Source organism: Ammospiza caudacuta, chromosome 19 (assembly GCF_027887145.1).
Source record: "Ammospiza caudacuta isolate bAmmCau1 chromosome 19, bAmmCau1.pri, whole genome shotgun sequence".
Lineage (NCBI taxonomy): Eukaryota > Metazoa > Chordata > Aves > Passeriformes > Passerellidae > Ammospiza > Ammospiza caudacuta.
The window spans coordinates 9,392,915-9,407,545 of record NC_080611.1 but is presented as its reverse complement, the minus strand read 5'-3'; the positions used below and the strand labels follow the sequence as shown (position 1 = coordinate 9,407,545).

Here is a 14,631-nt window from a genome sequence, read left to right as displayed (position 1 = left end):
ATCTGTTTGCTTAGTCTGTGCTCAGTCCTTGATTACTTGTCCTTGTTCCCTCTGATGTTCCCTCAGCTTGTGATGTTCTCTAATGCAGCCTAATCTGCCTCTTAAATTTCCTCCTTTTCTCTGAAGTTCTGTCACTTGACAGTGTTTTGTGATCCTTCATCCTGCTTTGAGAACTCCAGCTGGAGGCTTGGAACTATCCCACTGCAGTCTAAAACTGCAGGTGGCAATGTGTTTTGGTTTGGGGTTTTTTTTGAGGGGAGAGTAGGGGTGGGGTTTTTTCTCATTTATTTGTTTTGGAACACTGCTCAGTGTCACCAGGGGTGAAAAACAAAGAAGTAGATTATTTATCACTGAAGTATGACTTAATGCCCAAGTTTCCATGTCAGCGGCCTGAAACAAAATGCATTGAAAAGCTGGTTTTGTGAAGTTGGGTTTTAGTATTAAAAAAGTCACATTTCTAGCTTGTGCATTAAAATTGAGATATGAGAGTCTTTAACAGTGCGGTAAAATCTAAACCGCAGAAAGAGGTTTCCTCCGTGCATTTTATCACTCTTTCCAAACGACCCTTTGTGTGGGGCAGTGTTTCCTGAGGGGGAAAATACAACATTTGCACATATAAAATAATGATAAGAAACGAGCTCTAAGCAGCTTTGACATTGCTGCCGGTGCTTTTCTGGCAGGATCGAGCTCATGGCAAATCTGCCTTGGACCTAAACTTGCCTGCAGTTCCTGTTGAGGCGGCGGTGGCAGCTCCTGCCGCTGACCCAGTGCCCCACTAAGGCGGCTGTCAGCGCCGGGCCCGGCGGAGGGGGCTGCACCGGCGCGGGGCTTATCCCAGCCCGAGCCCTCCGCGCCGCGGAATGGCTCCTGCCGCAGCCCCGCCTCCCTCCCGGCCCCGCCGCCAGCTCGGGCCGCAGCCGCGATGGAAATTTCCACAGCGCTGCCGGCGCCGAGCCCAGGGCCGCGGGGAGCCGGGGCCTCGCCCGCGCACTTGGCAGCGGCCCCGCGGTGCCGCCTCCGCCCGAGCTCTGCCTGCTGCCTTGATGTGCCCCGGCCGTGCCGCTGCCCCGCGGTGGCTCCAGAGGGGCTTTTCCCGGGAATGTGCCCGTGCAGCTGCGGCGTGTTCGGCTGACAGCGAGGGCCGGGTCTGTGCCATTGTCCCGCTCCCAGCTCCCAGTCCGCGGTGCTGGCGAGCTCTGGCCGTCCATGTCCTACAGGCCAGGCGTGACCCCGGCACGTGCGGCCCTGCTGCCGATGTTGGGAGCTCTGGAGGCCAGTTTGGTTTATAAAACAAACATTGTTTATTCTGCGCAGGGCTCAAGGTTGATTACACCTAGCAAGCACACCAAGGGGTAAAAAGTTACATGTTTTTTACAATGAAGATACACAACCCCCCCTACCTAAAGCACATTCTCCGCCTACCCAGTGTATGCTTATTTGTGTGATGTGATCTTACCCAATGCTTGAAACGAGTTCTTTTATTAAGCAACTTCTATTGTAGAAGTTACCTAACAGCTTTAGTTATGTTTACAAACGGTGAGAAAATTCAGCTCCAAGACGCCAATTCCTTTAGCAGAAATTATTTGCCGGCATCGTTACGGTTACAAAAGGTGAGAAGATTGAACCTGGGGACAGAAAATTCACCTCGGACGGTCCCTGACCTTCGGCCCGCGATGGTTCCACTGCGCACGCGCGGCCGCCATGTAGCCTCCCCTCCTTCCCGCGCGGGGTGCTGCGCGTGCGCAGTGGCTGCCCCGACCCCCCCCCCCCCCCCCCCCCTTAACTTGCCCCCCCCGCTTCCAGCCCCGCCGTGAGGGAGCGGCAAAATGGCGCTGGGCTCTCGCCAAGGCTGCCGCTGGTGCGGCCGCGCCGCCCTGGGACAGCCGAGGCGGTGGCGAGTCCCGGAGCCGGCCGGGTGCTCGGCGCGGCCGTACTCGGAGGGCGGCGGTGCTTCCGAGGCGGCGGGTGGGGCGGAGCTGCTGGAGGTGTGCTGGCGGCGGCTTTTCCTACGGGGCGGCTCGGGGCCGCTGCCCTGGAGCGCTTACCTGAGCGGCCGCCACCCCGGCTTCGGGCCGCTGGGCGCGGCGCTGCGCGCTAACCTGGCGGCGCAGTGGTGGGACTCGGCGCTGCCCGTGCGGGAGCAGGTGTTCCCCGTGGATGCCCCGCTCCACGGCCCGCCCGGCGCTCTGCGGGACGCGCAGGGGCTGCGGCTGCTGCACCCGGAGACGCTGCGCGAAGCCCTCCAGGGCTGTGGGCAGAGCCCTGGCGGCCCGGGCCTGGATGAAGTCCTGGGGGCCGCGGGGCTGCTGCGGGAGAGCCTCCTGCCCGGTAGGTCCCGGGCGGCTCCGCTCAGCCTCCACCCTGAGCACGAGTTTCCTGCTTGGAGCGAAGCAGCTGCATGTAAGGGATTTTCCCAGCTGCCTTGGTGCGGTGGGAATGTTCCTTCTGTGCGTGCTTTTCAAGGATCTGACCGGTACAGGTGGGCAGCAGATACGCTCCCAGCAATTTGGGGAAAAGCACATTAAAATCAACGTGTCCAGAGGAACCAGCTCGCTGATCCCATGTCTGTAAAGCATCAATGCTAGTAAAGATAGTGGGACTGCATGTACAAACAGCACGTGTATAATATGTGCTTAGTTTGTTCTTGGTAGAGTTAAAACATCAGAAACTTTCCCGTGGCCACTAAAATCAGGGCTTTGTCTTTTGTAGGTGTTCTGGCACAATATGTCAGCTGCTTAGAGCTGGTGAACAAAAGACTGCCCTGTGGCCTTGCTCAGATTGGAGTGTGCTTTCATTCTGTTCCAGAAAGTGAGCATTCTGTTTCAGGAAATGAACAACACAACAAAAACCTGACAAGGTAGAGTAATAGTGCAGTTAATCCCTTATCATACCTAAGTCGTTTCACTTCTGGATTATTTTTGAGTGCTGTTTCTTGCTTTTCCCCTGTTATTTCCCAAGGTGTTAACTTGCTGCCCTTGCTGTTGTTTAAAGAATAGGCGAGAGGACCACGTCTCTGCTTGCCTGGTTTAGTTCTCCCAGAACTGCAGGACAGTGGCTCGATTACTGGCTACGCCAGAGGCTCCAGTGGTGGAGAAAGGTAACAGCAGCAAATCCACGGGGAATCTTGGCCTGCTCCTTTATGCCTTGGGGGGGAATAGTCACCTCACCCTGGTTGGTTTTATGGCCTTACATTACTGGCCTGTTCTAGGTGCATTTCTGGTGGAAATTGAGAAGCTATGGAAGTTGATGAAAAACCTGATAACTAGTTTGTAATGTGACTTACAGAAAGGCAAATGTTTTGTGTTTGTCAGTGATATGAGATGAAAATGCCATAAAACAACCAAGAGATTTGGGTTTTAACTAATAAAAACCTTTCGCTGAAAATCGGAAAACGGTACTAAAACAACCCAGACTTCATTTTGCATTGCAGACTTGGTTTTTGTAGTTACTGTGGGATTTGCAGTAGTGATCACATCTTGTTACTTACTTTCAGTTTGCTGTCGGCCCCTCTAACTTCAGCAGCAGTGACTTTCAGGATGAAGAAGGCAGAAGAGGATTTAAGTTACATTATAGCTTTCCCTGGGGGACAGAAACAATAGAAACGTTGAAGAACCTTGGTGATACTGAACTGTTACAGCTGTATCCAGGAGAGAGATCGAAATTACTTGTAAGCTTTACTGTATTAAAATTTTCCCTGATAAAGAAGGTAATGTGTGAGGGAAATGGTTTCTTTGCTGATCCACTTGCTTAGCATGTGGCTGGCCTTTTATTCATTTGCTGCAAGAACAGTACAGCTGACACTCTGCAATCAAGCCATCATTTTCAAAGCTGATAAAATAGTGTTTGGTACTTTTTTTTTTTTTGCAAGGAATTCTTCAAAATTAGAAATGAGCCCTATTGACAGACAGCTGTTGTCAGTGGCATAGCTTTTAACTGTATCTGTGAGTAAATGGAAACAAAAGCTCAGACTGTGTTCTGCACTGTTCAGTTTGCATCCAAAAGAGCCTGTAAATGTGAGCTTTCTTGCTGTAGCTTGTTCACTTTCATGTATGTAGAAGTTTTTATAAATTAATGGGTTATAAAAATAGCTTTATAGAAAAGGGAGGGTTGGACCAGAGGGAAATGTCTCCACTGAATATATTGAAGAGGAACAAACCTAATAAATGCCAATGTTTGGAGTTAGGCTGAACAGATAAAACCAGAATAACTTTGTATTTTACTAGAAAATTGCAGCATTCTCCTCATGACAATCCTGTCTTTCCTGCTTTTGCAGTTTATTTCTACACAACTAGGTTACATAGGGATTTCTCAGAATGTGGAGACTCGTGGTCATTTGGAACTAATCTACATACCTCCAAAAGAAAATGCAGAGTTTCAAGTGTATTTGCCATAGATTTAAATTTATGATCAAAGTGGCAGAGCAAGAAATGAATCCCATCCTGCCCTGACCTGCTTTCCCCACTGTTACAGCTTTACCTGGTTACTGATACATTACTGAGATTGCTGGTAATGTTTTAAATAAATGTCTATATTTTAAATGAAATAACAGTGCTTGAGCTCAGTGTCTCATTAGACATTTAAAGCAAACAAAAAGCTTTTGGGGACAATCTTTGATGTTTTCCTGTGTGGGTTTTTTCTCTTCAGGGCCGAGATGGAAGGAGGAATGTCATCCCTCATGTTCTGTGTGTGAATGGGAATCTGGACCGAGGAGTGTTAGCTTATCTCTTTGATTCTCTACAGGTGGTTGAGAATCCATTAACAGCAAAGAAAAATTCTCAGAGAAAGGTAAATTTGTGTAAAATAAGTAAGAAAATAAGTACAGCCCCCTTAGACAATGTGGTAAATTCAAGCATGGCAATGTTTCCTTTTCCACGTGGCCATCCTGATCCCTTCCCAATGGGTGCAGACTCAACCCTCTCACTGGCAGCACCAGCTGGCCCCTTGGCACAGCCCCTGTGCTCCCTGACACCCACATAAGCATTTTTGCTCATTCTGAGGTCCCCTTTTCCTGTTTTACCCTCCTCTCTGATCAGTAGGTAGGATCTTGCCATGCAAGTGATGGAGTTAAGAGAAATTGGAATGTAGCTGCAGATTGTGGGAAAGAGCAATTTGTCTTTTCCAGCAGCATTTAAAAGTGGCTGAGCAGAGTAGAGAAAGTGTGTCCCAGGTGTAATGGGACATCTCCCCCATCATTCTCCCCACTTTTCCCCTGTTTTCTGGAGTTGGAGTCAGGCTGTCAGTGCTGTTGCCCAGGCAGATGTTTGGGCTTTAAGAACAGGCAGTAAACTGGGTGGGAGCTGCCTGCTGAACTGGCTCTCACCACTCTGGCTCCATTCAAGATGATGGAACCCTGCTGAAAAATCTTCATCTCTTTTCTGGAGCTCAGTCAAAATAGAGTAATTTCTGCTATGTGAATGTAGCTGGGCTGTGTGCTCATTGCATAAACCACAGTTTGCTTCTAATTCAAGATTTTGTGCTGTAAGAAAATTTTTGTATGTTTAGAACCTTAATTTAATTTTTAAAAATTTTCTATTTCCTACTTCTGTTTAGAATTGCATAATAAATACATTTAGTAATCTGTGGTTTTTTTAAAATTTATTAGGTACTTAAGCTTCATCCTTGCTTAGCACCCCTTAAAGTGGCCTTGGATGTAGGAAAAGGTCCAACAACAGAGCTGAGGCAGGTATGTTGTAAGAGATTGTTTTAATTTTGAGCATTGACTCTCCATGTAATGTGTTACAAGTCAGACACTGTTTATGTTGAGGAAAATCGTGCTGCTGCTTTGACTGCTGGGGATTGCTGCTTTTGCAGAGTTCATGGTGCTGCTACTCTGCAGCTTGTGGGTCACAGCCAGAGGAATTCACTGCAGGCAGTTCCTTGTGTGGACAAATTGTCTTTGGTACAATACAGCTGATGCTTGATGCAAAATTAAGGAAAATTAATAACACCATCCCTCTCAGCTTAATCTGTCACAATTATCTTAACACCCGAGTTGCACATTCAGAAGGATTTTTTAAAAGTTGATTTAAGTCAGTCATGAAGTCCCTGTGGAAGGGAGGAAACTTCCACTGGCATGTTTTCAAACAGTAGTGGAGACAGAACTGCCAGGCTGCTTTCTGATTTGAGATTATTTCAGCCAGCAAATAAACACCAGCTAGGAATGTTAATACCATACTTGTTAAGAGTTTTAATGGTTTCTTTGTGTAGAGTCTTAGCCCTCAAAGTCTGTCCTTTAACTATTGTTTTTAAATGAACACAGGTTTGTCAAGGATTGTTCAATGAGCTGACAGAAAATGGAATTTCTGTATGGCCAGGTTATCTGGAAACTGTGCACGTGTCTCTGGAACATCTTTATACAAAGTAAGGACAAACAGTAAATTAAATTGTGAAGGTCAAAGATAACTTTCTGTAGACTACTGTAAATATTCCTTTTTTCAGTAGGAAGTCATTGAGTGCAGTTACTGACTGAAGGTGTGGATCCTGAACTACAGACTTGGATTCAAGTAGTTTTATTATGAAAAGCATATATCAGCTAATTTTTACAATTAATTGAAGTACAAGCCTTTCACATGTTACTGTTATTTCTCTGTAACTGTGAAAGCCTTTTAAAAACTCTCACGTAGAAAACAAATTTCTTCAGATGAATTGTAGGCTTGCAGAACTGGTTCCCACCCTCACCCCCATTTTTGCACCTGGTCTGCTTCTGTATTTCATTCTTAAGCACTCTTTCAGATAACCCACTGTGTTGAATTTGACAGTTCCTCCAAGTCTGGAACCACTGCCATTTAGTGATGTGATGGAAGTGTTTGTGGACATAAAAACAGCTGTTCCATTTGGGGCTTTGTTGTGATTTGTTGATCAGGAGTAGATGTGGGGCATATGGCTCCTCATGTCAAAGCATCCTGAGCATAGTGATGAGTGGTTTTTTCTGAGAGAAAAGAAATGCAACCTCTTGTTCATGTGCAATAAAACAAAGAGAAATTCTGCTTGTAGAAAAATACTCTTTTAATAGGTTACTAAATAAAATTCTTTTTATATAATAAAGTAGCTGAGTAATTTGAAGACATAATCAGGAAAGCAAGGACTGGCAACAAGAAAACTGGAATGTCACACCAGACTTAGTGCAATACAGCAAAACTAAACATGTACAGTTTATGGTCATTTGTATGTAAGTTATCTGATTTTTTCCATGCACCAAAAGCAGTAACAGGTGGGTTCTTCTCTCTGCAGGTATGATGAGATGAGCATTCCCTTCATGGTCTTGATAAGTGATGGCACTCTAGAGAATGGAGTGGTCCAGCTGAGAAGCAGAGACACCACCATGAAGGAAATGATGCACATTTCCAGGCTGAAGGACTTTCTAACTAAGTATGTTACATCAGCCAAAAATGTGTAAACTCAAACTTGTTGAATAGAAGGATTTGCTTAGACATCTTTGCCTGAATTGGTTTCAGCATTGTCGTGGACTCGGTGGTTTCTCTGCAAACAGTTCTGTGAAAACTTGGTGGTGCATCTGTTTTCTTTCACATCTGGGTCTTCCAGGTTGTCTTGGAAAAAGGGAAGAGAAAAACTTGTCCCTTGTTAGCAAGGCTGACCATATTCTTGTTCATGTCTTTGGTTTTAATATCATGACAGTGCTCCATCCTAAATTAAAAATTCAGCTTTCCTCAAATTTCAAAATTGTGATCTTTGCTGGAAAATGGTATTTTATATTAAAGACTTCCAAATCTTAAATATTTTAATAACATCAGTATCTTCTCTCTGTATTTTGTTCTTTTATAATTTTTATGTTGGGTGTCAGCAAAGTCTCCCAGTGCTGCCTGGACCACCACCAATGTTTGATGGAATGGCAGGAAACGATTTATTATTAATGGCTATCTTTGTACTGTTTGTAGGAATGTGTCACATGGCTTCAGTTCTTAAACATGTAAGCTACTTCATCTTGCACTTGATAAACATAAAAAAATCAGAAATATATTACCAAGAGTAACAGAGTAACAGATTTAAATTTTTTTAACCAGTATTTTCTGTGGACAAAATATCTGCGTGTACAAAATGGTGGAAAAAGACTAATGTATGATTGCATTTTTCCTGTACCTAAGCACAGTGGTTAAAATCAGATACAAGAGTTTGCAGAGATACAGAACTCAGTGTTTCTGATCTTCTCTAGATTCCCAGTGCCTGTACAGTTTGTTCAGTCCCTGTGTAAAGTGCAGCAAGGCCCATGGCCTCTGATAGTCATCAGTCATGAAACACAGGAACTTGCCTTAAAATCTTCTTCTACTAACATGGTGCTCACTTAACTATAAATGAGTTATTTGTAACAGCAGTAATAATTGCAGTATAGAGTATTTATGCTACATGTAATCAATGTTAGCATAATGTGACTTCTTGCTGAACTTATGGAATTCTAAATAAGCTGCTATGGAATGGTATTAAAGCAACCCAGCAACATCTTAGAAACAGCTGGTAGCAGGATGCAGAATTTATTTTTAAATCAGCTGTCCCCAAATTAATTTTAGCAACCTATCCCTGAGAGCTGAAATACTGAAGTACTGTTGAACTGAGAAATTGCCATCCTTGCAGGTACATAGAGGCCAAATACAGATCCTCTAGTGCCTGAGGGATGCTTTTTTCTTTTTTTTGTTAAACTAGACAAAAGCCTTTTGATTGTCTTATGTCTGCAAACAATCCAGTTTCTACTTTAGCAGAATTGTTAAATGGTCACAAACTTAAATCTGTGTGAAAGCTTTACATTCTAAGTAATTCTAAGTTTTACCTGTTTGCTTTTTCTCATAAATTGAAATCTTTAGATATTATGGCTCAGAGATTTTGCTTCAAAAGTGAGCTACACTGTCTGTTTACAAACTGATCAGGCCAGGAAATTGGTATCTAAATATCATCTCTTTGTATGCAGCTTGCTGGAACTTTTGAGGGCTGAAAAATTTAAAAGTATGTGATTAAGTTAATCAGAAAAAATGATAATCATACCTGGCACTCAGTCTCTGATGAGGACCTTTGAATAGACTGTAGCACATGGGCTCTTCCCTGCTAAAAGCCAGAATAACATAATGCATAGTTGCTTTCTTGGTACAGATACACAGAATTAACATCACATCAGCAATGTGGTTGCTAATGACATCTGTGTGGTTTCCTAGGGAGGCTGTTGAATTTGCCTTAGGATGGTTTGTTGGCGTTTTTCCTTCTTCTTCCCCACCCCTCCTCAAAACAGTTTTAAAGCTATTTTAGTTTTTCCATAGTAACTAAGCAATTTCATAAGCAATTGCAAGTATTTAAGCCCTGCCTCCACCCAGCAAAGTCCCCTCAAAACATATTTGTGTGCATCAGATATTCCAATATTACAGCTTGAGATTTTCACCTTTTTCCTCTTCTCTTCTAATAACAGAGAAGTTGATGTATTCTTCTTCTGGTCTAACAAGCTCTGGATTAAAGATGATGAACAGCAATTAACTCAATTACAAACAACTTGAATCAGACATTTTTTCTGAAACAAAATGTTTCAGAAACATTTTGAAACACAGCAGTGAGATTCCATACTGAATATAAATCATGGAGTATCCATGGGCCTTATCAGAGCTCTTCTCACTGTCCTTGCAGGCTGAGACCTGGCACAAGCAGCAGCCCAGCACTGAGCTGACCCAGCAGGGCAGGGAGAGCTCTACCCACTGCATGAACAGGAAGGCAGGTTTGTTTGGAGGCAGTTTCTCCATTTGGATATTTAGAAATTGGAAACAATGCCTTTGCTATTGGTTTGTTTGGGGGGTTCTTATTCCCCTTGGAAAGAGGCATTCACATTCAAGGCAAAGGTAGAAATGTGCAAGTTCAGAGCATTGTGGCTGTCAGGTAATGTCTTCATTATTGTTTGCTTTCTGCAATTCAGTTCTAAAATGTCTTAACATAAGTCAGTTGCTTTGTTGTCACTTCATAATTTGTTTGAATTTATTTTGAATCTTGCCAAACTTAAAAAGGATTGAATAAATAACTAAAGTACTGAACAATTTTGAACAGAATGCTGAGCTATGCAAGTTTGATTTTGCTACAGTTTCATATAGCTCACTATTGTTTGTTAGTAAATGGCCATTACACCTTTTTATTAAAACCTCAGTTCATTTAACCAGCTGCAGTTTTGGCTGTGTGGCTGTCAGATGATGCCAGATATGGGTTTGGAGGGATTTCAGATAATGCCTCTGCCAGGAGGGTCAGTAGGTGTCCCCTTCCAGTACCTGAACAAACCTGTCTGACTGCAGGGGGTGACAGGAACTTACCAATCTCTGAGTATATGACTTCATTTTCACACTCCTCTGCATTCACTCTTGAAATAAGGCCAGTTGAGGGCCTGGAAGACTTAAATTTTTCTGCAAATTGTAGAAGCAAAAGGTTTGTTATGTGTGTGTATTTATATATATTTCTTAGAAATAAACAGTTTCAATGTATTTTTTAATATTTGGAGATCTCAGGTAATATTGTTTTCACAATCAAAACTTATTCTTTAACCAAGGGCATCTTAATAATTTCCCTTTCCAGTGAGGTCAAATTCCTTCCAGTGTTTTTGTGTGTTACCTTAGCTGTTGCTTTGCCTCCCCCACCCCAGATCTTCCATCTAAAACACAGCTCAGAGATTTGGCCTTGTCAAAGTCTTGTTAAGCTGCTGGTGCTGCTTCAAGGAGATTCAACAACATGATAAAATACCAGGAGCTACTCTACTGAAAACGTGATCTTTACACACTGAAATATATTGACAACATAAATGACTTTGGAAAAAGAAACAGACATTCAAATAACTCACTTGCTTTATACAAAGGAATTAGGAAAAATGGAATTGCCAGAGCAAATCCTATTATAAGGAGTAGCAGGATCAGCCCAAGAGAAATTATCAGGGGCTGAGAATGGCTTCTCTCTTCTGCTAAAAAGAAGAAAAAAAGGGTGTTTATGCAATGAAGTGTTGTTTCATATTTTAAGTATTTTCTGTAAATTGAAATCAAGACTTGACATTTCTTTCAGCTTTTAGATTAACTGGGGTTACTGTAACTGTTCATGAGAGTTCCAAGGGCTCTGTGCCCCAGCAGAAGGAGAGCAGCTTGCTGGAGCCAGTTAAGCTCTTTCATGAGAGCAGAGAGAAAAATGAAGCCAGACTCTCTCCAAGGTGGACCAGGGGTCTCTTGTAAAAGTGAGTCTTCTACAGACATCCCCCATTGTCCCTTCAAACTTCTATCTAGGATGCATGGAATTCTATGGTTTTGCATTAATTTTAAAACCTCAATGTTTTTAATTTAAAAAATTGTATTTTGAACATCACATTGCAGGATCAAAATATCTGGCTAAGCAGTTGCATAGTTACAACATTCTGAATTTTGTGTGATCCCAGTTTGTGAGCAGTAGTAACCTCTTTTCATTCATACCTGCTAATGTAAAGTTGAAAGCGTTGCTGTATTTTGTAATATTGGGAAAACTGTTATTAGCTTTGCATTTATAGGTTCCAAAGTCACTAAGGGAATTGATAAATAGAAAAATCACAGCTGCTTTCCTCTTCTGCATTGTCTTTTGGGGAGAAATGTTTTGTGTTCCTTTGAAGAATAGATAGGTGATGGGAAGGGATCCGTTCTCCGAGAAGCAGGACAGGGTCACGTTCTGGCCTTTCTTTGCCTGAGAGGTGGGGGAGCTCAGCACTGGCTTGGAGATTGGCTCTGTAGAAAGAAAACTGAAAAGTCTGAATCACAGAGTACAGGACAAGCTCCAGGCAAGGCTTGAAGTGACAACACTGGCAAAAGAGCTGGGCATGGAGGATGGAGGGGTCGTGAGCCAGGTAGGAGAGCACTGCCAGCTCTGAGGTAAGAACAGCAGCAAAGTTCAGCTCCTCAGTCAAGAGAAGAGATGGCTGTGTGCCCCTGCAATAACCAGGGCTGGGAGGGGGTACAGCAAGACGTACCTAAGAGGGTGAAGGTGAGGCTGTTGCTGTATTTTCCACCACTGGAGTTGTTATACTCAGCTTTGCACTTGTATTCCCCCACATCGCTGGCAGAGCTGATGGTCAGGGTGAACAGGGCAGGGCTCAAGTCTGACCTGTTAAAAACAGATACCTGCTGGTTGTGCTTGAACAGTGTGTATCTGACAGGTGGATAGCCAGGCTCAGAGAGGCAGGAGAGGGTCACATTCTGCTTCATCACCACATTCAAAGTCCCCTGAACCAGTTCCAGCTTGGGATTGGACACCATCTCTGGAAAGAAAAAACTTCTGAGTGAGTTGACTGCACTTATGACCCAGATTTGTCCCAAAATATGTTGACAACCAAGCTATGATTATTTGTGTTAAAATGACCCATTATACTTTTTCTACCTCTGCTATCAGGCAACTCAATAACTTTTCAAAATCAGAATGCAGCTTCAAACATGATGAACAGTCCCTGTGTTCATGCAAAAGAGGCACAGCCACACAAATCCCACAGATGTGTTCAGATGACCCAACAACAATACTTTTGAACTACAGCAGCAATTAAAATTATAGAAGTATAAAAGATTAAATCAAATATTATGGAGCATTAATTGTAGGAGAAAGTCACCTTATAAATTAGTTGGGAGGTAGCATGTGAACCTGAAAGCAAAAGCAGTATTTTATTTGTGGCTGTCTAATAACAGACAGAACTAACCTTGTGTAAGTAGATTGAACATATGAATAGTGGCAGTAGGGGCCTTGATGGTCTCTCAAATTTGTTTCCTTTCATGATTTTATACAAATGAATTTGCAATAAAAACCTGTCTTTCCGTAGAAAAGGGTACTGAACTAGTCATGACTAAATTATAACATTTCCATGGGGGAAAAAATGTTCTAACAAGTTAAAGCAATTTTGACTTTAAATACAGGTCAGCAAAGAGATGGTTAACTTTGTATAGAAATTTTAAACTGACTCACTGAACAGAGGCAAAAGATTTAATTTGGCATGAAATTTTTTGACATTTTTAAATTCCTCCCCCATTTTTTTTTGCTAACAGTCAATCTCAGCACATACCTCAAAATCAACAAGAGAACCTACCTTTGCCATTTGCAGTTGTTTTCTGTATCTGTTGAGACATGTGAGCTAAGAGAAGAAAAAGAAAAGCTTTCAGACAAGAAACAATGGTTCTGCTTGAGAAAGGTTTGTAATATGAAAGAAATATGTCCTTAGCTTACAGTAGGAAAACAGTAGAATTGTCAGAAAAAACATTTTCTGGATACTGGGCAAGAGAGCTGGTGCAGTTACATGGCAGAGATCTTTCTTCTGAAGGAGGTGGAGGAGTGGCTCTAGGGCTTGAGGAAGTTCTAAATACGGAAACTGTGCTGATCACTGCTGATCTTTACTCATGTTTCTGTGGAGAAATTTGTCCTATTTCACATACATTGACCTATGGCAGGCAGAGGGTGGGCAGAGAGAGGAGCAGTGGGGTGGGGAGCTGCAGTTTGGGACACAGACAGATGTGTCCAGCTGTCCTGAGCCATGGCTGAGGTGAGCAGCAGTTTGGGACACAGGCAGGTGTTGTGCAGCAGTTTGGGGCTCAGGCAGATGTTGTGTCCATCTGTCCTGAGCCATGGCAGCAGTTTGGGGCTCAGGCAGATGTTGTGTCCTGCTCTCCTGAGCCATGGCTGAGGTGAGCAGCAGTTTCTCCCCTGAGTTTTGTGGCAGAGCCACCCTGTCCTGCAGTTCAGAACCAGGGACTCACTGAGGGGGGAAAAGGCCTCAAGAGCATCGAGTTCAGCCATTCCCCCAGCACTGCCAGGGCAACACTAAACCCTGTCCCCATTTAAAGACATCTCCATGTCTTTAAATCCCTCCAGCTGACTCCACCACTTCTCAGGGCAACTTGAACCCCTGTCGAACCTTTTCCATGGAGAAATTTTTCCTAATATTCAATCTAAACCTCCTCCAGTGCAACTTGAGGCTGATTCCTCCTGTCCTATCTCTTGCTGCTTGGGAGGAAAGACCAACTCCCACCTCTCTCATTTTGGGTAGTTTTTCCAGCACTGTTCTGGGAAAGGAATGAATGAGATCACTGATCCATATCAAAGAGACACATATTTGCTAGAGATAGGGCAAGTGATAATATAGCTGAACCTAAGGATGTACGTGGCGCTGGGTATGTTTTTAGCAGCAATATAATTTTTAAAAAACAGTCTAAAAAAGTCTAAAATCTTATCAGAGTTTTAAGATGTTAATAAGTATTTATAGCTAGCCAGCTTGTTAAGAAAATACTTCAGTTGAGCTTCAAATATTAAGCTATAAGGAAGTGAAATCTTGTACTAGAGAGTACAAATCTCATAAAGAATTTGAGTTCAACACTACTGCATAAACAAACCTGATGACTAATTTGATGAAGTAATCAGTAATACAAAGCTACATAATGACAGGCTTGGCAAGCAGATGTTTTTTACTCTGGGTGAAGTAAATGTCAGCTATGCATGGGCAATGCCTTCTGCAGCACTCCAGGCCCTGATGTACAATTGCTTACACAGAAAATGACTTAATAGCAATCCTTGTCTTATTTCTTATTTCTTTCTTTGCACTTTCTGAAGGCAACAAAGCAAGCCCTGCAGCCCTTCCCTGTCATAGAGGATCCCTGCCCCATCCTTGGCTGTTGCAGC

The 14,631-nt window shown here is 43.2% G+C and overlaps 2 protein-coding genes across 2 annotated transcripts; one reads left to right on the top strand and one right to left on the bottom strand.

Annotated features, from left to right (window-relative positions):
- Positions 1–1,826: 1,826 nt before the first annotated feature.
- POLG2 (DNA polymerase gamma 2, accessory subunit) lies at positions 1,827–10,338 on the top strand. The gene is made up of 8 exons (XM_058817201.1): positions 1,827–2,328; positions 2,710–2,857; positions 2,992–3,097; positions 3,494–3,667; positions 4,645–4,785; positions 5,603–5,683; positions 6,260–6,360; positions 7,231–10,338. Exons 1-8 carry the CDS (start codon positions 1,827–1,829, stop codon positions 7,394–7,396), a joined length of 1,419 nt encoding a protein of 472 aa, XP_058673184.1. The 3' UTR covers positions 7,397–10,338.
- On the bottom strand, positions 6,993–13,085 carry MILR1 (mast cell immunoglobulin like receptor 1). The gene is made up of 8 exons (XM_058817202.1): positions 13,049–13,085; positions 11,948–12,235; positions 11,421–11,705; positions 10,808–10,924; positions 10,287–10,376; positions 9,380–9,442; positions 8,992–9,051; positions 6,993–7,947 (listed from the first exon to the last, which is right to left on the bottom strand). Exons 2-7 carry the CDS (start codon positions 12,231–12,233, stop codon positions 8,999–9,001), a joined length of 894 nt encoding a protein of 297 aa, XP_058673185.1. The 5' UTR covers positions 12,234–12,235; positions 13,049–13,085; the 3' UTR covers positions 6,993–7,947; positions 8,992–8,998.
- Between the last annotated feature and the right edge of the window lie 1,546 nt (positions 13,086–14,631).